This window comes from Tribolium madens, unplaced genomic scaffold (genome assembly GCF_015345945.1).
Source record: "Tribolium madens isolate multiple individuals breed KSU strain unplaced genomic scaffold, Tmad_KSU_1.1 Scaffold_1;HRSCAF=32;Tcas5.2_LG8, whole genome shotgun sequence".
Lineage (NCBI taxonomy): Eukaryota > Metazoa > Arthropoda > Insecta > Coleoptera > Tenebrionidae > Tribolium > Tribolium madens.
The window spans coordinates 486,607-509,889 of record NW_025400984.1 but is presented as its reverse complement, the minus strand read 5'-3'; the positions used below and the strand labels follow the sequence as shown (position 1 = coordinate 509,889).

Below are 23,283 nucleotides of genomic sequence, written 5' to 3'. Positions count from 1 at the left end.
ATAAATATACTTTTCTAATTAAAACTTTTCACTAAATATTTAGTATCAACTTTTGTGATTAGGTATAATGAAAAATTCAAATTCTTGATCACTAAATGAATCTGTTATTAATCTCAAATATAGTTGTTATTTATTCGACGAGTTTGAGTGTAAATCGGACGCTTTATTTCACGAGTGTTAACAATGTAAAATAAAAATACATGGTTGTTTACATGTAAACAACATTTTTGTTTACTTAACAATAAAATCTGTAAAGAACGTAAACAATAGCAAATGTATGATTTTGTTTTCAACTTGAATTCCTAGTTTCGTTGTCACTCTCACTACTTGTTTTAAGTTTTTACACTGTTTTAATTTCGATTAAAATTTTTGCATTTGATTCGTACATAATAATTTGAAAAGTGAAATTTTAAATAAGCAAACCATGAGATTTTAAACGTCTCTCAGAATGTTGTATTTGAAAATGGTGGTGTTAATATACGTAATCAAGTTAAGCAATAAGAAACTTGTGTTTTTTATAAAAAAAAATTAAAAAAGTGAAATAATTGTTTTATATTTTATCTTGGTTTAATAATCTGAATGAATAAAAATATGGAACTTAACGATTTGTGCTTAAACTTTTTATTTTCCGAAAAAACTCATTGAGGGCAGAAGGCAAAACTGTTGAACCACCAGATAGCGCCACCATCGGCGAAGCCAAAAAATGTTTATCGAGTTTACGTACACAATTCACAATTCTGCCCATGAGATGTAACTCAAACGAAAGAACATATTTTTATCTTTTATTTGAGATCATCGCCGTACATGGAATTCTCCTGGTTTGCTTGTCTGTACATCTCTTAACCCCGGTGTCCTCTACTCATTCTCAAATATGTTTCGAAAAACGCTGTTTCAATTTTGGTACATAACTATGAGATGCATTGTGTAATATTAAATATTTGTATCATTTAGTAGACATTTAAATTTTGTTGAGAATTGTCTGCTATAACTTGAGGAATAGCAAGTTTTTTTTAAAAAAGGCTGAAATTTTTGTAGGAAATGGAAGCAGTTGTTGTAACTTCATTGTCAGTAATCTCTGCTCTAAGAGTATTTGAGGCTGTTTTTCTTACTTCTTTGATGCTTCCGACAATAATAAATTCTCTAGATGCTTTGGTCTATGTACTTTATATGAAGATATGAGAAAGCTGTCCCTCTTTTTTCACATTTTCTAATTGCAGGTCAGTTAATTCATCTGCTCTGCAAGCAACTCCAAGTTTAATTATTAAGGCAACCTTAAATATGAAGTTATTATTAGTTTCATTACATCAAACATTCAAAACGTTTTATCTTTATTAATAAAAATTCTTTATCTCCAGCTTCTTTTAAAAATGTTGAAACATCCTCTTTTTTTAAAATACTCTGGATTTCTTTGGCTTGTGGCACATTGATTGCTTTTTGAAAAAAGCAATTAATAGTTATTTATTCGACGAGTTTGAGTGTAAATCGGACTCTTTATTTTACCGAGTGGATTTTTAAACCACGAGTGTAACGAGTGGTTTACCATCCACGAGGTGGAATAAAGCGTCCGATTTACACTCAAACGAGTAGAATACAACATTTTATTCTTCGAATTAGAGTCAACAAGGCTTAAACTTGCTTTAAATCTGTTAAAAATAATTTTACGTTTTGTATTGAGAAATGCCAAACAATTGTCAAAACTTCCTTACACGGGAGAAAAACCGTAAATTTTGACAGTGTCGAAGAATAAAAGATTAAATTGACTAATATTTTGCTTCAATTTGACTGTAGCTCGCAGCATTGAATAGAAAGTCCAAAGACTGGAGCACTTATAATTCTTCAAAAACTGACAATGTTATTTTTTCTTTTGCTTCAGGTTTAATTTTCTTGGAGGTAAAATGGCGAGCATTAAATTTTTGTAGGTAATGTCATTTTGAAACTTTTTATCAAAAAAAAATTGTTTCCCTATGTAATTTTAAACATTTTTTTTTATGTTCCTGATGGTATCTTACCTTATTTGAAAATTTTCTCTGGGGCGCGAGTTCTGGCAGGAAAATGTATCCTAAACTTATCTCTTTTCAATGTTATTTGTGGCTTTTATTGGCAAAATTTTTGTCTCTTTACTAAATAATTGTAAAAAAACATATACAATATCATCAGTATCATTAAGTACATATAAAAAAATGTTAAATGTCAAAATTTTATCTGATGTTGTCAACCTTCTTTAAAAAATGAATATAAATGTCAAAACACCATGCCAAAAACTAATTAACAAATATTTTATTGTGTTGCCAGTCTCTAACTTCAACAAAGTGAAAATAAATAATTACCATGCTTGAGAAAGAATTTTCTGAAGATGAGGTAGCTGATCAGTTGGGACTCATAAGAAGTTCCGTCAATTTGAAGACAGCTATTTGACATCCACATGTCCGTTTCACATGAAGGCATGTTAGGTAATGACTACCAAAATTTAATGCTCGCAGTTGTACACCAATCAATGAATCGTTTATGATTTATTTGGTAAAAGTAATGAGACATTTGGAGTAGCTTCATCAAATTCGAAGAGCAGATTTTTTGTTTTTGAATCACTCATTATTATGGTATTACTATATTGATACACAATTTGTACCAAAAATTTTTTCACATTTATTTAAAAAATTGTTTGCAAAAAATTTGAGCGGTTGTATAATACTCCGTAAGTTTTTTGAATGGAACTTATAGATTTAGATTTTTTTAGAGTTTTTTGAATTGGGCAGATGTAGATAAAGTTTTATATTATCTACAGCTAATCGTGTGCTTACAAATGAAGCTCAGAGTGAAGACCTTGTCATTGCAATCATTGACACGTGTAAGTTTAATACGAGGGTTGTTTGATATGTCTGGTAAAAAACTATGACCTCGTGCGTCAATTAATTTAGCGAACCGCATGTGAGAGTGAGAGTAAGTCTGTCAAAGTTTCAACAAAAAGTGACAAAAAGTTAGAGAATTTAAAAAATAAGTCGTTTGAACAAATTTCGAGAATGGAAAAAAAAACGAATTTCGCTCACGATGTTTTTCGTGGCGTTTTGGTTATCTAGATCACCGAATGCTCCTCATACCTCATTTACCTCCTTTCTGTTAAGCACCTGGTTTTTAAATGCTGAGAAGAAATGTTCGAAAGCTGAAAACCCACAACTTTGCTTAATTGTTCACGTTTTTACTCGGAGACTTATCGATTTAGTTGCGGATTTAGAGCTGTCATTCACTACGAGCCTATCTGGTTTAAGATAAATGAATGCTCATTTAATTTGGAAATATGTTCATTAGTATAATATAAATTGTTTTTTCTTGTTATTTTCCGGTAAACTAATGACTAATATAAATTTGTTAAAAGAGACGGCAGACTAGTAATTCCAGTTTAAAACGTCTAATAAATTATTCATTAATTTCAAAGGCTTCAATTTATTCAATTTTTTTTATCAAACTCAAACTTCTCACAGATAATAAATTATATGGTTTATTTTTAATATTAATTATCACTATGAAAAAATATTTCTACCGAAAAAGAAATTCACTCAAATTGTTTGAACTTTTGTGTTGAAAACAAACTATTGTGGAAATAGTTATTTATTCGACGAGTTTGAGTGTAAATCGGACGGATTATCTCACCGAGTGGGTTACACACTCGTGGTTTATCATCCACGAGGTGGAATAAAGCGTCTGATTTACACTCAAACGAGTTGAATACAACATTTTATTCTTCGAATTAGACTCAATAAGGCTTAAACTTGCTTTAAATCTGTTAAAAATAATCTGATGTTTGGTATTGAGAAATGTCAAACAGTTGTCAAAACTTCCTTACACGGGAGAAAAACCGTAAATTTTGACAGTGTCGAAGAATAATAGTTATTTATTATAAATTATATTATATATTATAAAGTGGCCGTTTAATGAGCTGTTCGTTTCAGAGAATTAAACGGACACTTTATCCTGCGAATGTAATACAACATTTTACTCTATTTTGCCATATAAACCTTTCGATTTTAAAGATAAAAATATCAGTCATCAAATCGTCAGACATTTAAAAATTTCATGATTATCCTGATTCCTATGCGACGACCATGACAACGACTTGTTTTTATAAACAAAGTTGGAAAAAAAATTGTAGGGCAAGAGCCCGCGGCGGCCAGACCTTCGTCATTTTATAAAAGTTGAAAATTTGTCAGCGCATACCACTAACACAGGTAGGAACGATGGACAAGTATGAAGTTTGGGTCATCGTGGCTTTGGGAGATAACAAGTAGCAATGAATTAATAAATACCAACTTAAATTTATCAAATAAAAAAGCGTAATTTTTTATATTTTTTTTCCGAATAATATTAGAAATCATCTCATCCATTGCCAGACACTTAATATTGTGGCAACCTCTTGTCAGACACCTTTAAACTTTAATAAATTGTAACTGTACTTACGTTATACTATAAAAGCTGAATTTTTTACATGTTACTTGGACAACTATTAGAAGATGGGTTTCTCAGTAACCAGACAGTTTCGACAGTTCTACCCTGGGCCAGACAAACATATAGGGTAGTTGTAGGCCTCCAATGATGATTCTTTGTGAAAACTGAATCACATTTATTTTACTTAAAATTTAGAACTTAGCACTTAAAACTGTCTGGCTAATGAAAAAGTTTAAAGAAGGTGTCTGACAAGGGGTTGCGACGAAGTTAAGTGTCTGGCAATGGATGAGGTGATTTCTAATATTATTCCGAAAAAAATATAAAAATATTTGGCTTTTTTATTTGATAAATTTAAGTTGGTTTTTTTACTTCTTTGCTACCTGTTATCTCCCAAAGCCACGATGACCCAAACTTCATACTTGCCCATCGTTCCTACCTGTGTTAGTAGTATCCACTGACAAATTTTCAACTTTTATAAAATGACAAAGGTCTGGCGACTATTGTATTGTGAGTGTCAAGTCGTTTTCTGTGGAAAAAATTAATAAATAATTTGTGCATTATGATGTTCTTTCTGATGTGGAACGTTCGTTGGATGATAGTGATGCCATACTAATGGATAAACTGCTTTTTCAAAATCATCTGTTGGACCTTGTCCAAGTCCTGCGCTAAACACACAGTTATGGAAGCGTGAATTTCGAATGTGCAACAGTTCAAAATCGCAACATTTGTATTGTTGCTCAAATACCGATTGAGGAACTTTAGAATCCGATGCGATAATCATTTTTATTGTAATTTTAAATAAAAATATTGTATGTTTAAAACAGCGGATTACAATTTTTAATGCGCGATTATTGATGTTTTAATGCGCTGCTTAAATAAACAAAATAAACAATGACTTTAATAGTTTGATTTGACATAAATAAACGTCATTTTATAAGGCAAAATTGAATAAAATAATTTAAACAAACGAATTTGCATATTGTTTGAGAAGTTTTAACAATTAAAATTTTACATTTTACAAAAAGTTAAAAGGCACATGGTGCTGAGTTAAGTCATTTTTCAATAATAGTGACGGTTTCTTATAAATTTGTTTTTAATCAAATTTTAATAATAATAATAATTAAGTAATTAAGTAATAATAATTACAAGCGAGGTGCTAAATATGACATTATCCCGAGTGCTCATGTATACAGCACAAGCACAAGGGGTAATGCCATTACCACCGAGGTTTGTATGCTATTATATTCACAATCACATTATTTTTAGTCAAAAATTTTAATAAAACAGAATTCTAACAAAGTTAAGGTTTAAACGTGGTAGGCCATCCAAATTGCTTTTGATTTTTGACATTTCATAAATGTCAAAAAAATATTGCAATAATGTGTGAATCTGATATTAAAATTATTGAGATGGAGTAGTACGCTTCTCCAGAAGTAAGAAAAACTGCTGCAGAAACAATTGAATACTAATTTAGCAAAATATGATGCGTATTTTGACAAATTGAAAGAAAAAAGTTCCGGTATTATTGTAATCTTCATGTTGGCAATCCTGCATATTACCGCCCAAGAGAAGCAATGTTATTACTTCTCATGAGATATAATGACGTATTTCCCAACCTTTAAGAGGTTAGTAATCGGCATATTACATTGGTGATTGAATGATTGTGAATAAATGAAATTAACTTATAAAGTAGGGAATGGCAGACTTATTCAAGACATCTTTCTAAAATCTTTGTTAATCCAACACTAAACAATTAAAATAATTTTGTGAAATACCATAAATCTAATAAAGATATTTATTAATTATAGTTAAGAAAAACTGCTTTAAGAAAAATATGACAAATTATACCCGGTTAGAAATATTCGATGTTAATAGAATAAAAGATAAATTTTCTTTTTGAAACTTTAACATGATATTAAATGTTTGTTTACTATTTGTTTATTCGATTGGACAGCAGAATTGCCGAGCAGTAAACGCATTAAAACTTCGTGATGCATTATGCATATTGAATACACGTGAAGTCAAATCCAATGCTTTTATTTTACTATCAGTTCGTTTATCGATTTAATCTAGTGTAAATGTATACTTGTCGGTTTCAAATTAAAACATACATTATTTTTGACAAAATAGTAAAACGTTTATTCACCATTATAAAATAATAATCAAAATACCGAGCAAAATACATTGTATGAATGTAAAAACTTGGAAAGTATGACATTTCAACTTCATGTAATAATTGATATAAAATATCAGGTTCAGGTTGGAAAGTAGTTACTTTCTTGTCACTTAATATGTAAAATGACAGTTTAGGTTGGGCAGTGGCCACTTCTCAACCTGAACTTTCATATGTCATGTTTTTCAAAATTTTATCAATTCTTTATTGCTTTTTTGTTCTTTAAGGAGGATGATTGTGAATAAAATACAAATAATATCAAACAAAACAAAATCATATAGTATAAAAACCTTGGTAGTCGCGTTGAATGATTACACTTATTCAATGGTAGTCATTGCTTTATCGTGCCTCGTGTTTACCGCGGCGCTTCATCTTTCGCCTTGGTAATGATGCACCTGCCACCTCGGTATGTTATTCACAATCATAAAGTAATAATCAAACTACCATGTGATCAAAAAAAAAAAAAAAATTAGAGTAGGCGGTGCCTTCAGATGGAAATCCTGATTTTTGACATTAAATGTCAGTGGAAACTTTGACAAGTTTGCGTTTTATTCATTTTGAGTGAAATAATGTTCGCTTTCACACAAATAACATTTAATGGAGTTATAATTTAGGATACAGCTTCCTTGTTTCCTCTTTTAATAGCCTATAGCAAAAAACTTGGAAAATTATTTTTCCAACAGAAATAAATAGAGTCAAAGTGTAAACTTTAAACCCTCATAACTTCGAAATTTTTATAGATAAAATTTTTTAAATATTTTTTCCATGTTCCTGGTATCTTACCTTATATAGCATTTTTATCTAGGGGGCGAGTTCTGGCGCACTCTGTATTTAGTTTTGAGAAATTGAAAGGCAAAAATCTACACCCTGTAAGTAATCAAAAATAATTATTATTAGTCACACAGGTGTGTAATATACTAGATTATGTTTTCATAATCTGATAGAAAATTTGCTTTTATGTTTTTAAAGTATTGCAACAAATAGCTCTACTTGAGAAATGCCTAAAATTTAAGTTATCTAAGTAGTTGTTGCACAAGGGGACGATATTATGTTATCATAAAAATCCTACCTTTATGTTATCTAGGTACCAAACATATTATGTTTATATGTATGTGAAGAATAATATACATATTTTTGTCAAAAAATTTTGACCTCTATTTTTTGACATTTGACATTTTTTTGTCTGTGTAATGACACTGATAATCTTGTATGTATACGTTTTTTTTTATAACTATGTAGTAAAGCTACATAAATTTTGCCAATAATAGCTACAAATAACATTAAGCAGAATCACAATTTAGGATATAGCTTCCTTGTTTTCTCTTCTAACAGCCTGTAGCAAAAAAACTTAAAAAATTATTTTTTCAAAAGAAATAAATAGAGTCAAAGGGCAAAATTTAAACTCTCATAACTTCGAAATTTTTATAGATATTTTTTTTTAACATTTTTTCCATGTTCCTGGAATCTTACCTTACATTTTTCTCTGGGGCGCGAGTTCTGGCTCACCTGTATATCAATAATACACAAATTTATACATATTGCACCTCTTCCTCATCTGTACATGCGCATTCTTCTTCGTTTTTTTTCATCCGCAGCTTCCTTGTAATTATTATTTTCAAAAATTTCTTTCATCCATTTGAGCTCTGTGAACCTTCTACCCAATTTTCCCCAGCCAGGGCTACCAAAAAACTTTTGATGCTGTCAAGTTTTTTTTTTGATAGCCTTTCCTAGTGGCAGTTCAAGTATAACTACCAGATCCAACGTTCAATATTTTTTTAACATAGGACAAAATGCGATTTGAACGTCCAGGAAAGGTTCATTAGAAAGACAATTGCATATAGTCTTCTGCGCCACCACTGAGCGCCACCTTTATCTCAATTCATAAAAACATGGTCAAATTGCATTTTCAAAGTCTGCTCTTCAATTGAATAAACCAAAACGACAGCTGAAGTGTTTTGAATTTGATTACCCGGTCCATTCTCCGTTAAGCAACTTTAATTATTTAACATAATTTTTCATGTTAAAACAACAAAGAAATTTTAGTGATAAGAAAGTGGTTAAGTAGAGCTGTTACTACTGGTTGGTACTCAAGGGAATACAAATGAGTTTTCCTAAGTGAATCTCTTTTGTATTTGTTTTTAAAATGTGTTTCAAGGAAGCACAAGATTTACTAATGGAACGTGTAATTCGTGTAAGAGTACGTGCGAACGTGTGCACAAGAGTAATCAAGAGAATTCTAATTGCTTAAGTAATGTTACATTTAGACATTTTAATACAAACTGCAACTTTATTCAAAAATGTTTTTTCAAAATTGTATTTCAAAAATTATTAAATTGTTTAAAGTCAAGAAATACAAGGTGAATCATTTATAATAAATGCAATAAGCCACCTGATTTATTTTGTTGGTACATTCTACGATTACCTTCAGTTAGCTTGTAGGTAATAGTTGTTATGATAACAGTTGCACACGAAGCAACTGACTTATTGCATTCAACATCAGCAGAACGTGATGAGAAAGCATTTGCTGAGAACATTTTCAAAAAAAAAAGTTCAGAAAGCTAGAACAAAGTGAACAAGTTGGAATCTGAATAGAAAGTGATTTCATTTGAAAAAGATTTGCTCTTATATTTAAAGCAACTGCTTTAAACTTCTAGATCCTTTTTATTCAATTATCAGTGATCATTTTTAGAACAAAAAAACTCTTTATTTGTTTTAATTAGTACGTAGGTACTCTTTGTTTGTTTTAAGTAAAGAAACAGTTTTTAGAAAAAAGAAGGTGCATTTGACCATTTTTAAGCAAAAGAAGAGTCTTAAAACAAATATTCCATAAAAATGCAATTTTAAGTAAGATTAACATGTATTTCTCCTATATGGCGCAATGCCTGAATAGCAAACCTTAACTTCAAAAAATCATATCTTGAAAACTACTTGGTATATTATTTTAAAAATTTAGATACTTACTAATAAAAAGATGCTCTACACGATGGTGACAAAGAAAAAAAAAAATTACTCGTAGGGTTTTTCTTAGATTACTTCGATTTACTTCGAACTTCTTCGAACACTGTTCGAAGAAAAGTTGGCCAATATTCAATTTCAAATTGCATATCATTCTAAAGGGCAAGTCTATCCCTTTAGAATGGTCTTTATTTGAAGAAAATCGGCCTAATGGTTATTGAGTAATGATTTTTTAAAGTTAAAGTATTTTAAATTCATTTAAATTAGAAAAAAATATATTTATTTCAAATTGTGTGGACTTTTTGAATTTTTTTTTAGTGCATTTTTTTTTGTCTCACTGAGACGAACAAAATGATATAAAATTTGTCAAGTTGTCACGACATGACTTTGTTTTTGTCGCCCTATGTAATACGAGTATATCTACTATTTTATCCGCAAACCATTCAGGTGGAGAGAAGAGAGCAACAATAATCAGGACGGTTCAGAATAAAATGATAACAAACGTCACGCGTCACTTTCTTAATTTGTGTTGAGATTTTTGCAAGTGTTGATTGATTTAACTAGTGAATAATCAGTGTAGTTTCTAGTGCGTTTCTATATATCAAATATTGATAATATCCTACTTTTTACAATGGCGAGCATTAAATTTCAGTAGGAGTCAGTGTCATTCCCTAATATACTCTCTTGTCAAAGTTACACAGGGAAACTACTTTTTTTGACAAAAAAATGAAATGGCATTAGGTACCTACCAAAATTTTGTGCTTGCCATTGTAGGTCTCCAAAAAAATTTATCAAACGATAAATCGTTTCAGAAACCGACCCTTAGTCATTAAAACGTCATTTTTCTGACGTTTGCGTTTTATTTAAATGAAGACATATACAATTAAATACAGGATGCGCCAGAACTCGCGCCCTAGAGAAAAATGCCATATAAGGTAAGATACCAGGAACATGGAAAAAATGTTAAAAAAAATTTATCTATAAAAATTTAGAAGTTATGAGGGTTTAAAGTTTGCACTTTGACTCTATTTATTTCTGTTGGAAAAATAATTTTCCAAGTTTTTTTGCTATAGGCTATTAAAAGAGGAACCAAGGAAGCTGTATCCTAAATTGTAACTCTGTTCAATGTTATTTGTGCTTTTATTGGCAAAATTTTTGTCTCTTTACTAAATAATTGTAAAAAACATATACAAGATCATCAGTATCATTAAATAGATATAAAAAAATGTCAAATGTAAAAATAAATGTCAAAATTTTTTAACAGATAGAATTTTTTAAACATTTTTTTCATCTTCCTGGTATCTTATCTTACTTGAAATTTTTCTCTGGCGCGAGTTCTGGCGCACCCTGTATACACGAAATGTAAAAGACAAAGTTGTGGAGCATTAATTAAAGCAAGTAAATTGACATGTGCCAATAAATAAAACAAAATAACAAAAAAATTATTTAATCAAAAATAATTCAATTTGTGATATTAAATGTGTAAGTGTAATGTGTAAGTCTTTGCAATTTGCAATGTTATTTGTGTCTTTTATTGGCAAAATTTTTGTACTCAAATAATTGTAAAAAAACATACAAGATCATCAGTATCATTAAATAGACATAAAAATGTCAAATGTCAAAAAATAAATGCCAAAATTTTTTGACAGATACAATTTTTTAAACATTTTTTCTGGTATCTTATCTTAATTGAAATTTTTCTCTGGGGCGCGAGTTCTGGCGCACCTGTAGGTATAGTTACAAACGAGTCCCGTAGATAGGCTACCGGCCGGTAATAGACTACTACCGGCCTTGTCCAGTACCTAAATTTTATTTAACGAACTCGTTTGTAACTATGCTAGTTACCAATTCAGTATCGTAAAAAGTTACAAACTTCAGGCGAAGCAAAAATTTCTGTTCTGTTCATTCTTTTAATTTATGGTTTTCAGTAAAATTTTTGCTGAATCTTCTTCTTTCTGTTTGTATTATCATCTTTTCAATTTAAATAAAGCAATTTTTTAATTTGTTGCTCTTAAATTGTAGACACATTATCAGGGCCGTAACCAGGATTTTATTTCGGGAGGAGTTTCTTGTTGGTCCATGAAAATGAATGAAATAAAAGAAGGCGGATTAAAAAGCAAAAATCTCTAAGTACACGTTTTTATTTTAAATTGAAATAAGAGATCCTAATTAAACATAAAAAAATACAAATTAACTCACAAAAGTAACAAAAAATAAAATAAATTTTTAATACTTTTTATTGTTACAAATTTAAACATTTTTTTAAAACAAAAATTTTCTATGAACATATATCGGGAAATGCTACGCAAGGGGTGCGTCTTTTAATAGGTTTTTTTTCAATATTTCCGAAATCATTTTAGAAAAAAATTCAAAATTTGGTACAGATGATAACTTTTATACACCTAAACAAGTACAAAAATAAAATCTTGAAATTTTTAATAAGGGGCTTCCTAAACTAGATGGGATTAGGGTAAAAATTTATTGTAACTATTTTGCCTGTGGTTTCTTGCCACTTTCAGCAACAAAATTTCATAGTTTTTCATAAAAAAGGTCTTTTGTGTTTTTCCGATACAATTTACGGATTTTTAGTAAAAATCGGTTTAAAAATTTATGTTACCCACCATAAACAGCATAAAAATTAAATTTGTTTTACCGTTTAGGACGCCCCTGATTAAAAATTTTGTTATTTGGCATTTGTTTAGGTGTGTACATACAGGTGCGCCAGAACTCGCGCCCCAGAGAAAATTTTCAAGTAAGGTAAGATACCAGGAACATGAAAAAAATGTTTAAAAAATTCTATCTGTCAAAAAATTTTGACTTTATTTTTTGACATTTGACATTTTTTATATCTATTTAATCATACTGATGATCGTGTATATGTTTTTTTTACAGTTATTTAGTAAACGGACAAAAATTTTACCAATAAAAGCCACAAACAACATTGAACAGAGTTACAATTTAGCATACAGCTTCCTTGTTTCCTCTTTTAATAGCCTATAGCAAAAAAACTTGGAAAACTACTTTTCCAACAGAAATAAATAGAGTCAAAGTGCAAACTTTAAACCCTCATAACTTCGAAATTTTTATAGATAAATTTTTTTTAACATTTTTTCCATATTCCTGGTATCTTACCTTATATGACATTTTTCTCTGGGGCGCAAGTTCTGGCGCACCCTGTATAAAGGTACCAAATTTTGTAATTTTATCTATTCTGAAATATTAGGAAAAACCCTTTAAAAAACGTACCTTTTTTGGGGGGTGTAGCTCCCTTTCATGGCATTTTTCGAAACACTTTTTTTAAACCCCCTAATCCCACCCCTTGGGTACGGCCCTGCACTATCACTATCACTATGACAATCTGCATTTTTTAAACTGAACGTAAGACTATGTTCAGAGTTATAAAAATGTCTTTGTATGTATGTACAAAACTGATTAAAACTTCATGCTATTCCTTTTGCTTATTTTTATGAGATTCGATCCTAAACCTATGCAACCAATTAAACATTACAATAAGTAACTTATAAGAACATCATTACACATTTTGGACATCTGTTGAAATAATAATAATAACAATAACTTGCTTGTGCTTGTAGAAATAAGGTATAAGTTGCAAAATGTAGATTTTTTTTTATAATAATAGTCAAAGTGATAAGGAAAATATTGTGTTTTTGCTCATAAAGTCATGATGCGGGAGTCTAATCTTTCTTTCTTTGACGAATCAACGAGTCAGTAAACGCATTTATAAAGATTATCTCAACAGTTCCAATACTTCCTTATTTTTCCATTTCTTCCATAAAAGTAGACAATAACTCGCGCTCAACCTCCGTACACATTTCCCATTGTATAAAAGGATTACTGTGTTATTGCCACGATCGTGCTGCAACCTTTCGTATTTTTTTCTATTTTGTCCAGGTCAAAGTCACATTTCTCATCATACAATAGTAACAGCAATAACATCCCCAATGCGAAACCACAAATTATCTAATCAGGGCCTGTACTTTGAGGTTATGCCGCAACATCTGACCTTAAAATAGTTAAAATGTATTTAGATTAGTATAAGCCGATAGACAGACAGTAAATATCGCAGGCAACAAATAAGATTATGTCGTTTCCAAAAGAACATCCTCGAAATTTAATCCCGGAATTGTGCCGCCAATTTTACCACTTAGGTTGGGTCACCGGCACAGGTAAGCAAGCCGTCGTTTAGCCCCCCATTCCACTCATTTAAATTTACAACTAACAGGGGGTGGAATCAGCATCAAACATGGGGATGAAATCTATATAGCACCCTCAGGAGTACAAAAAGAGCGACTACAACCTGAAGATCTGTTCGTCCAAAATATTAAAGGGGAAGATTTGCAATTACCACCCCCAGAGAAGAAACTGAAGAAAAGCCAATGCACCCCCTTGTTTATGTGTGCTTACACAGCGCGAAATGCGGGGGCTGTTATTCATACTCATTCGAAAGCAGCACTTTTGGCTACATTGTTATTCCCCGGGCAGGAATTTAAATGTTCGCATTTGGAAATGATAAAAGGAATAAAAAATCAAAAGACAGGCAAAAACCTAAGGTACGATGACACATTGGTGGTCCCGATTATTGAAAATACGCCGTTTGAGGAGGATTTGAAGGATAGGCTTGCGCAAACTATTGCCGAGTATCCCGAAACTTGTGCAGTTCTAGTACGTCGTCATGGGGTAAGATAAAATTCTTCTAAAATAGTTCTAATAGTAGAGGGAGTTGCTGAGTACCGACGCAGGAGGGCCTTCATCGTCCCGCGATCGTTATGGTCCTTAACAGCACATGATACGAGTAGCAGATTCAGTTGTCGAATTTGTATTACACTTATCAAAATGATTTTTGCATTGAAAACTTTTTTGAAATTCTAGCTTAATTTCGTCTCGATTATGTATTGGTCTACCTTGTAAAATAAAAATTTTTCTTGCATCTCGAAAATTTTACTACACAAATTTGACATGTTACAAGAAAACTGTAGTTTTCTCAGTTCTGTTTTATCAAAATTTTAATTCCGTTGTAATCTACATTAATTGAGAAACATTTTAATAAAAAAATGAACTTTGTAGCTATATCCAGAGGGAAGATACAGGAATGTAAACACATAATTTGCGCAATTTTAGGTTTTAAAAAATTTTCACAAAAACTTTTCATAATGAAGGCAATTTCAAATCAAAAAACGACTTACGGATTCGAATTCAGCAAAACTTTTTACATAAGAATCAGTTTTCAAAAATCCTCGGTTTGCAAAAACTCTCTAATATCATAGACGATATGTTTTAAAAACATCTTGACAATCTTATTTAAAATGGTAGAACTGTTATTATGCTAGTACTACGAGTGCGTTAGACACTTTCCAGTGAGTTATGTACATACACTATTTTTCTCACGGCCCCGCAACCCCACGACAAAAAAAACACGCGCCTAGGGCTCTCCGCCAATCGCACAACCTCTTACGTTATTTTCATATTTTCACATGTGTGGTTAGGAGAATAATCGATTCGTTCGATATCAGGTAATTATTCGCTGTAAGTATGGAAACAGTTATATTTTCGTATAAGATCGTGGGGAAAAGCATTTTTCGACAGTTCTCCTGTTTCTACATTACAATATTGTCAATATAATTTCAAAGTCACGGGCCACTCTGATCGCATGTTTTGACATTATGCACTGCCAGAAATTAATGAAATTATTTATTTTCGGTTTTTTCTTTTCGGGTAAAGCGGTTTTTCATTGTTCCAGGTGTATGTGTGGGGCGACACTTGGCAACAAGCGAAGACAATGACAGAATGCTACGACTATTTGTTCGACGTTGTAGTCCAAATGAAATCGCATGGACTGGATGCTCTGGTTAACACAAAATAAAAAACCAAATGTTATAAAAACAACAGAAGTTATGTTTCGATTTATTTTTAAATATACTCTACAAATATTTCACAACATAATTTATTTCTCGTATAACAATCGAATTAAATTGGACACTTCATACTTAAGCTAAAAGTCTTTAGATCCATTTATTTGAAGAGGAAAGTTTTCAAAATTATACATACAGACTGAGGCACATACAGACCTATGTAACATAATAAAGGTCCTGACCGATTTTCAGACACAACCCAAAATACATTCTCATATGCCACTATGCATTACTTGATAATATACAAGTCGAGTTATCTGTGAGAATGTATTTTGGGTTGCGTCTGAAAATCGGCTAAGGCCCTTATTATGATTATAAATGACTCACCCTGTATAGTAAATGAAATTGTGCACTAAGATGTCAGGTATCTACAGGGAAGTGCATTTTGGATATCCGAAACTAAGAGGTTTGACAAAAACGAGTGATACATTCAAGGATTCAGTTTTTGTGAAAATAATCTCGGTTAAAACCCCATCCCGTTACCGTCTTTTGTTTTCGACTTATAGACAAAAGTTGCTATTTTAACGAAATCTTAAAAAAATCTTCTTCGTTATTATTGAATATTTGAAATAAATACACTATACAGGCACTTTTTGCGTGAAATTTAATAATTCTATAATTTAACAATTTTTTTCAATTGTTTGGTTAGCCATAATAAGATACGTTTATGTTTTTCTAAACGGAATCCATAGGTGGCTATTGACTTTTCTGATGAGCTTATTTTCTCTGATCTAAAAATATACAATACAGAGTGCGCCAGAACTTGTGCCCCAGAGAAAAAATGACATTGTAAGGTAAGATACCAAGAACCTGGAAGAAATGTTTAAAAAATTCTATCTATAAAAATTTCGGAGATATGAGACTTTAAATTTTGCACTTTATTTATTTCTGTTTGAAAAGTTTTTTGCTACAGGCTATTAGAAGAGAAAACAAGGAAGCTGTGTCCTAAATTGTAGCTCTGTTTAATGTTATTTGTGGCTTTAATTGGCAAAATTTTTGTACCTTTATAATAGAGTTATGAAACACCCTGTATATATTTTTTAGATCAGAAAAACATAAGCTTCTCAAAAATGTCACAGCTACGATTTCCATTAAAAAAATACAAGTTTATCCAATTACGGCAAAATAAATGAATGAAACAAATCGTTAACTACATTATTAAATTCTACGTAAAAAAGGCCTGTATAATATCTTTATTTCAAATCTGAATCTTCTATAATAACGTAGATATGAATTTTCTCTATTCAGACATCCAAAATGCACCTCCCTGTACATTGTATAAAAGGACGGGGCATGCTGTAATTCGATATATTAAGAGCTTCAAAATAAAATGGCACAATAATTAATTTGTCATATACTTAATAGGAACAAAAATAAGCTTACTAAATGCATAAAATCACAATAGGATGACTAAAATGCACTCATATTAGAAGTTCTCTCATAAAAAAGCATGTAAGCTGTACTTTGCAATACTTCATCCACCATCACTTCGCGTATTTCCACATCAGACGTATAATACCACCTGTAAATAACACCTAGATAACTTTGTTTAATTAAATAGATCAATTTACTTTGTATTGTGGTGTCCTCTCCTATAGGTAATAAAATGTCCGGAATGTGCATCCCCGGTATGAACTACTACTGCCGCCAATTGGTAAACATTTCGAAATTCATTTGCCATTTCCGATAAGGACCCCACACCCCAAGACATGGGCATGCTGCTTGACAATGGGCTTCCACCTTCACTCGTGCTTGTATACACTGAATTTGTTAATTTTCGCTGATAATGAGCATGGACAAAAGTGTAAGCTGCCAACGACAGTCTCATTGGAAATTGGACGTAATCCTGACGTTTCGATATTCCACCTGGCTGCCAAGTATTACGTGATATATGTATGCAAAGACACACTGGGAGCTGAAATGTAAATTTACTGTAATCTGTCTGTTTCGAATTCAGAGTTGACAGACTAATAAAGTAATTTAGATATTTAATATTTAGGTACCAGCTATTTCGAAGCACTTTGTAATTTAATTCCGTTAATCAGGTTATAACGTATTCCTAATAGGTTCTGGAGTTCATTCATTACCATGAGATGTTCAATTCCACTAATGCATTTTCAAATAAGTAAGCAAATTCTCTATACTTGGGTTAGTTATAGGTCTGCAAAAATTTTGTGCAACTGTTTGATCATATTATTGTCTAAATCCAGTTTTTTCAATTTTTTGGTGGTGCAAGTTTTATTTCTTGCTGTGTTCGTCCGTATAACAACCTCGAATAAATATCCCAGAAATAATTCAAATTGAAACAATTGTTGAAATTTATTAGAAGAATATTTTGCAATGTATTTAAAAATCTTGTTTTTTCATTCTACATACAGAGTGCAACAGAACTCGCACCCCATAGAAAAATGTCATGTAAGGTAAGATACCAGGAACATTGAAAAAATGTTAAAAAATTCTGTTTATGAAAATTTCGAAGTTATGAGAGTTTAAATTTTGCACTTTATTTTTGTTGGAAAAATTATTTTCCAAGTTTTTTGCTACATGCTAATAGAAGAGGAAACAAGGAAGCTGTATCCTGAAGTGTAACTCTGTTTAATGTTATTTGTGGCTTTTATTGGCAAAATTTTCGCACCTTTACTAAATAATTATAAAAAAAACATCATTAGTAACATTAAATAGACATAAAAAATGTCAAATGTTAAAAAATAAATGTCAATTTTTTTTTTAATTTTTCCATGTTCCTTATGGCTTATTTTACTTAAAATATTTCTCTGGGGCGTGAGTTCTGACACAGCCTGTATACGAGCTGGCTGAAAAACGTTTTTGGATACAATGAAAGATTTTATTAAAAAAATATTGATTCATCTGTTAGTTATTATGAAACTTGGGTGTTTTCTTTAATTACACTTTTATACTTGTAAGTTTCAGATGTAAAGCTCAACTATTTGTTAAAATTCTGATAACTAAAAACTATACCTTATGGCATTTTTATTGCCATTATGCCCCTTTTCATAATTATTTTCATTGTGAAATAATTATAGGATCCAGCTATAACATAAATTGGGCTTTTAGACAGAAAAAAATATTTGTGACATATTCACCTTAAAAAGTGCAGTTTCAATGTTACCAGTACCAACATAAAAGTTCCGAGGTCAAACGCTTTATTATCAAAATTTTAGTGAAAGTTCCACAGTAGTTGCTTAAATCTGCTTTAAAAAAGTGCGAGTATCAATTCAAAGTTTTCAATATTTTTTGGAATTGTTCCCCGTGAGTCTAGTCACATTTTCATGAGGAAATATTTCAAATCAAGACTTCTATTCAAAATTTGAAATCGTTTTAAGGTGGAACATACCGATAATTATCAATTATAATAATCGTTTCATTATACTGCGTTTTTGCCAGGCCCAAAATTTTAAATTAGTTAAACGCCAATTCAGTAATTAATTATTTATCGCAATTTTACGACTGCGGTCACGATCGTAAAATATTATTCATCTTTAAATGAAAAGGAAACAAAAATCTGGATCGTGGGTGGTCAATACACACGTGGCGTCAGTTTTTTTTTTGAAGGTCAATTTATGATTTTTTAATTTTGTTTTTGTCTACTTTATGTGGTAGCTTTTGGGATCTGATGACCTTCTTCAAAATGTTGATTTACATTAAAAATGTGAGTTGACGTAAATTTTAGTATCTAAATTATTTATATATATTTTTTAGCCAAGAACTATTTAAAAAAAAGAGCTTTAATTTTGTCGTACACGTGCAATTTAAAGACTTGGCTAGTCTTACTAGATTGTGTTATAATTTATTGCATTTTTAAAATACAATAGATTGCATAACAAATAAATTTTAGTGTAAAGTACTGTTTTCTTCTAGGATCTTCATTGTGGCAGTATTAATTTATTTTAATAGTGTAAATAGTGCAGTGCAAACCGTAGTTTTAACCGCATTTTGCTTGATATTTTACAATACCGCATGTAACAATCAAGCTGCTGCTTCTGGATAGACAGCGTATCCCACTTTTAGTATAATTGACTTCCAGAATAAAGGTACCCAAATTTTTATTTCGCTTTTGAAACCGAGTTCCACGTCGTAATTGCGACTGACTTAGATTCAAAGCAAATCCGACAGATGACTCTTTGATTACTTTCGAAATCCGTGGGTTTAAAAATTTAGACTTAGTAGCTTATACACTTTTTTGTATAAAATTAAACTCACCTTCCCAAAATTAAGTATTTTAATTTGCTTGGATAAAATAGGCGGCATCGCCGGATCACGACCACTGTTACAACCTTCACACTGAACATCAGGTACAACTTCTGGAGTTACAAAATTCGTAAGCAACTGATGTAATTTATGCCTTCCCCAACCTAAATCACCCGCTCCACTGGGTAATGCTAACGAAAGACTTTCAAATTTATCATAACGGACACTAGACTGAAAAAAACATACATAATCTATCACCCTTTCAAAGTCTGTTTGGATACCTTATGGCCACATTCAGTACATCTTAACTGACTGGTTAAAGTACCAGTAAAAGGATGTGAAACAGGTTGTTGTGGAGGTCCTGACATTTGCAGAGCCCGACAAGATCTCGAAATCCATCGGTTTCGTCTAATCGCGGTGCCTCTCCAATTTAAACTACTCGGCCTACATAATTCATTTAAGGACATAACACTGCCTAAAGTATTAAATTCGGAAGTTTCTTCTTCTGGTTCAGTGACATCCAATTCATTCATGCCCAAAGCATCAGATAAACAACCGGCCTAAAATCACAAATTAGAGTAAAAATCAAAGTCATCTAAAATACAACTTTTCTTGTAATTTTGTGAGTCTCTTCATCCAAAGTGGTTAGAAGCACGTTTAGTAATTCGTGAGCGTCTTGCTCGCCTGCAGGGATAACCCAACCAAGCCGTTTCAAAGCATTAATAACAGCAGCTGGTGCGTAAGTCTCCTTAACGGACTTATTAGTACCATTAACAACTAAAAAAATCACTTTTAACTAAAAGTGCTACACATACAGAATGTTCCACGTAACCACCCCTATGAACTTTCAATGCAACCAGTTTCACATTTTTGTTATTAAAATCCTACGAAGGACTTGAAATACCTTTTAATTGATAAAAAAGGATTGTCAAGTGGTTATCGAGGATGCCTTGATTTCTCAAATTTCATACAATACGAACCTTTCAATATGAAAGGACATCAATAGTGCGTTGCGTTTAAAGTTTAAAAACTCTTCAGGGTCGTAACTGACATGATTTAGGCCTTTTTTATTAAATATTCCAAGTCCAAGCCTTTACACATAAACATTTTGAAAGTATTTTGGACTAGAGAATGACTGTTAATACTGGCATTGAAAACAAACTGCTATATTTAGTACTGCTACATAAAATCAAACCGTGAACTATATTACAAACCAGCATTACAAAAATAATCACCAAATTAATGCATATTCATGGGTTTGGGCATTTAACTTTTGTGGTTTACCTGATAAAACGGTTGCCAAAGTTCTTCTTAGACTTGTTTCTTTCACACATCTGTCTTTTTCCAACCAGTCAATGAATTGCGGGCAGGCTGCCAGTGCATGCAAAACAGCATTAAGGAAACAAGTCTTCCCCAAATTGACTAAGCCAGCTAAACGTCCTCGACCACTGCCAGATGTTGTCGCAGGGCCCCAGAAGACAAATGCTCCAACAACTGCAGCTGCGGTGAGGCCTGCTGCGACTAAAATTCGATCAGATTCCATGCTGAAATAAAATGCGCTTTAAACATGAACCAGTTATTTAAATCTAACCTCACTTTTAATTATATCATGTAAACCATATTCGCTCTTTTAGAACTGAAATAGATCACTAGAAATTTTAAAACACTTGTCTGTAAAATGAAAATATTTTAATAAAATTGTTGAATTTGTTTAAAGAATATTTTTGTCTGTCAAAATGTCAAATAGACAAACACAATAATGTAACCAACCGAGGAGCGCAATTTTAATTTTTTTAGAATAATTGTTTATGTTCCTTGTTGTATGTGCCAAATTAAGTTTAACAAATTCTTTTTGTGATCTAATTTTAATAATTATGTTTATATTATTTAAACAAAATTGAAATGATTTAATATAATTTGTGCTAGGGACTTTTGCGTTTTGGTCGTGGTAGCAAAATCAATTTTCCTGTTTGTTGACAGTTGTCATTTAGTTAAGTCAAATTTGGTTAAATTTAAAAACGATGGATGAAAATTCGCAAAATAGTGTATATAATCTAATCACAAACTTGTGTGAAACATTTTCTTATGATCAAACTGTAGTTAAGAAACTTCGATCAAAAGCCTACGAAATTTTGTTGAAAAAGACAAGCCACAATTCAACAAGTACGTTGTTAATCAATCTGTTTCAGCTTATTTTACACTATTTTTAAGGTCAGAGACATTTCAAAGGCCTCGATCCTTACAGTAATTTATTAGCATGGCAATTTACACTGGCAACAAAGTACAATTTAGTAGAACACAGTTTAAAATTGAAGGAATGTGGGGAGTATGTCCAAAACTATTATGATGAACACATAATTCAGTTTTTGTTATGTTTGCGGAATGTTCCGGTTGAAAAAGATGATTCTGTGGTAAGTGTCCTCGAAATAAGAATTCTTTTATTTAAATACGTTTTGAAGGATTTTGAGCTACCTTTTGATATTAAAAGTTTATATAAAATGCCATCAACATCTAAAAGCGATTGTTCAGATACGCTTATAGACATTGCTGATAGCTGTTCATCAGCAGATGTGTGGGCTGAGGCATCGAAACTAACATTTAGCAACAGGAAAAATTGGGAGGATTTTGGACATTCTGAACCTGATAAGGAAAAACCGTTTTTGTGCGAATTAGGGGAATTGTCTCATTTATGGGTCGAAAATTTACCTTCTGTTTATTTCTCATGCGTTTTGCAAGATGATATTACTGTTGAACCACTTCTCTAACACAACACAACAGTTCAGTTATTTGGACTTTTTAATTCTTAAAAACACTATACCGCAGAAGTAGTATATAAATTGTTACTTCTGGGCCAGGACATTTGGCGTCTTAAAAAACAAGGCAAAATCTTACAAATTTAGCTGTTTGCCCAAAAGCAAATAACCGAATAGGGCCCAAAACCTCTCAAAAATTATTAATTTTTATCCACCCCAAAAGTTCCCAAATATGTGTAGACCACCAAAGATTGGGCACACGAAAAAACCGTTAAAATCTCCCAAAATCATGTAAAATTATCTCACGAGCACTCTAAAAAACTCACAACATACCGTGTTTTTAGACACTCCAAAATGGCTTTTTATTTCTGGACCAGACCAATTGGCGCATGCAAAAAAAAGAGAAAGACAACACCAAATCAAAGAGGTATATTTGGCGCCTTACAAACTAATGTAGTGAAATTCYTTTAAAAATCATAATTTTTTATGCTCCCAAAAAATACTCGAAACTCAATAGACCACCAGAAAATGGGCACATGGGAAAATCATCCAAAATCAAACAAAATAACATTAAAAGCACCCAAAAAACCTTACAACATTTCTTGTTTTGAGACACCCCACTTCTGGAGAAAGGATTGGCACATGCAAAAAATTCACCGGTCGGTGTGGCGACCAGTAATAATATTAAACAAATAAAAGCTCTTGTTTTTAAATTCCCAAAATGGCTTTTTTATTTCTGGACCAGGATAATAATTGCTAAAATTTAAAAAAAACAGACCTTAAAAAAGCCAGAGTTCTTATTCACATCCCTCGGTTTGCAACACCC

The 23,283-nt window shown here is 31.5% G+C and overlaps 3 protein-coding genes across 4 annotated transcripts in view; 2 read left to right on the top strand and 1 right to left on the bottom strand.

The window, feature by feature from the left end:
• Positions 1-13,300: 13,300 nt before the first annotated feature.
• LOC123003713 (methylthioribulose-1-phosphate dehydratase) lies at positions 13,301-15,518 on the top strand. Its single transcript, XM_044396671.1, has 3 exons — positions 13,301-13,752; positions 13,809-14,263; positions 15,324-15,518. The coding sequence occupies exons 1-3, from the start codon at positions 13,668-13,670 to the stop codon at positions 15,444-15,446; spliced, it is 663 nt and encodes a 220-aa protein (XP_044252606.1). The 5' UTR covers positions 13,301-13,667; the 3' UTR covers positions 15,447-15,518.
• Positions 15,519-16,788: 1,270 nt separating this feature from the next.
• Positions 16,789-23,283, bottom strand: part of LOC123004049 — a 22,586-nt gene continuing 16,091 nt past the window's right edge. The window contains exons 10-15 of the mRNA XM_044397165.1: positions 20,989-21,248; positions 20,312-20,481; positions 19,986-20,264; positions 19,717-19,935; positions 17,067-17,410; positions 16,789-17,017 (exon numbers count right to left, since the gene is read on the bottom strand). Coding sequence (XP_044253100.1) covers positions 16,906-17,017; positions 17,067-17,410; positions 19,717-19,935; positions 19,986-20,264; positions 20,312-20,481; positions 20,989-21,248 — 1,384 coding nt within the window. The 3' untranslated portion in view covers positions 16,789-16,905. The remainder of the gene's footprint in view (positions 17,018-17,066; positions 17,411-19,716; positions 19,936-19,985; positions 20,265-20,311; positions 20,482-20,988; positions 21,249-23,283) is intronic.
• Positions 21,656-23,170, top strand: LOC123004213. 2 transcript variants are annotated; one of them, XR_006412678.1, is made up of 4 exons: positions 21,656-21,867; positions 21,916-22,115; positions 22,164-22,748; positions 22,802-23,170. XR_006412678.1 is itself a non-coding variant. In XM_044397357.1 (3 exons), the coding sequence occupies exons 1-3, from the start codon at positions 21,726-21,728 to the stop codon at positions 22,467-22,469; spliced, it is 648 nt and encodes a 215-aa protein (XP_044253292.1). In that variant the 5' UTR covers positions 21,656-21,725; the 3' UTR covers positions 22,470-23,170. The 2 variants fall into 2 exon arrangements, 1 of the variants encoding a protein (XP_044253292.1); XM_044397357.1 differs by having other exon boundaries at positions 22,164-23,170.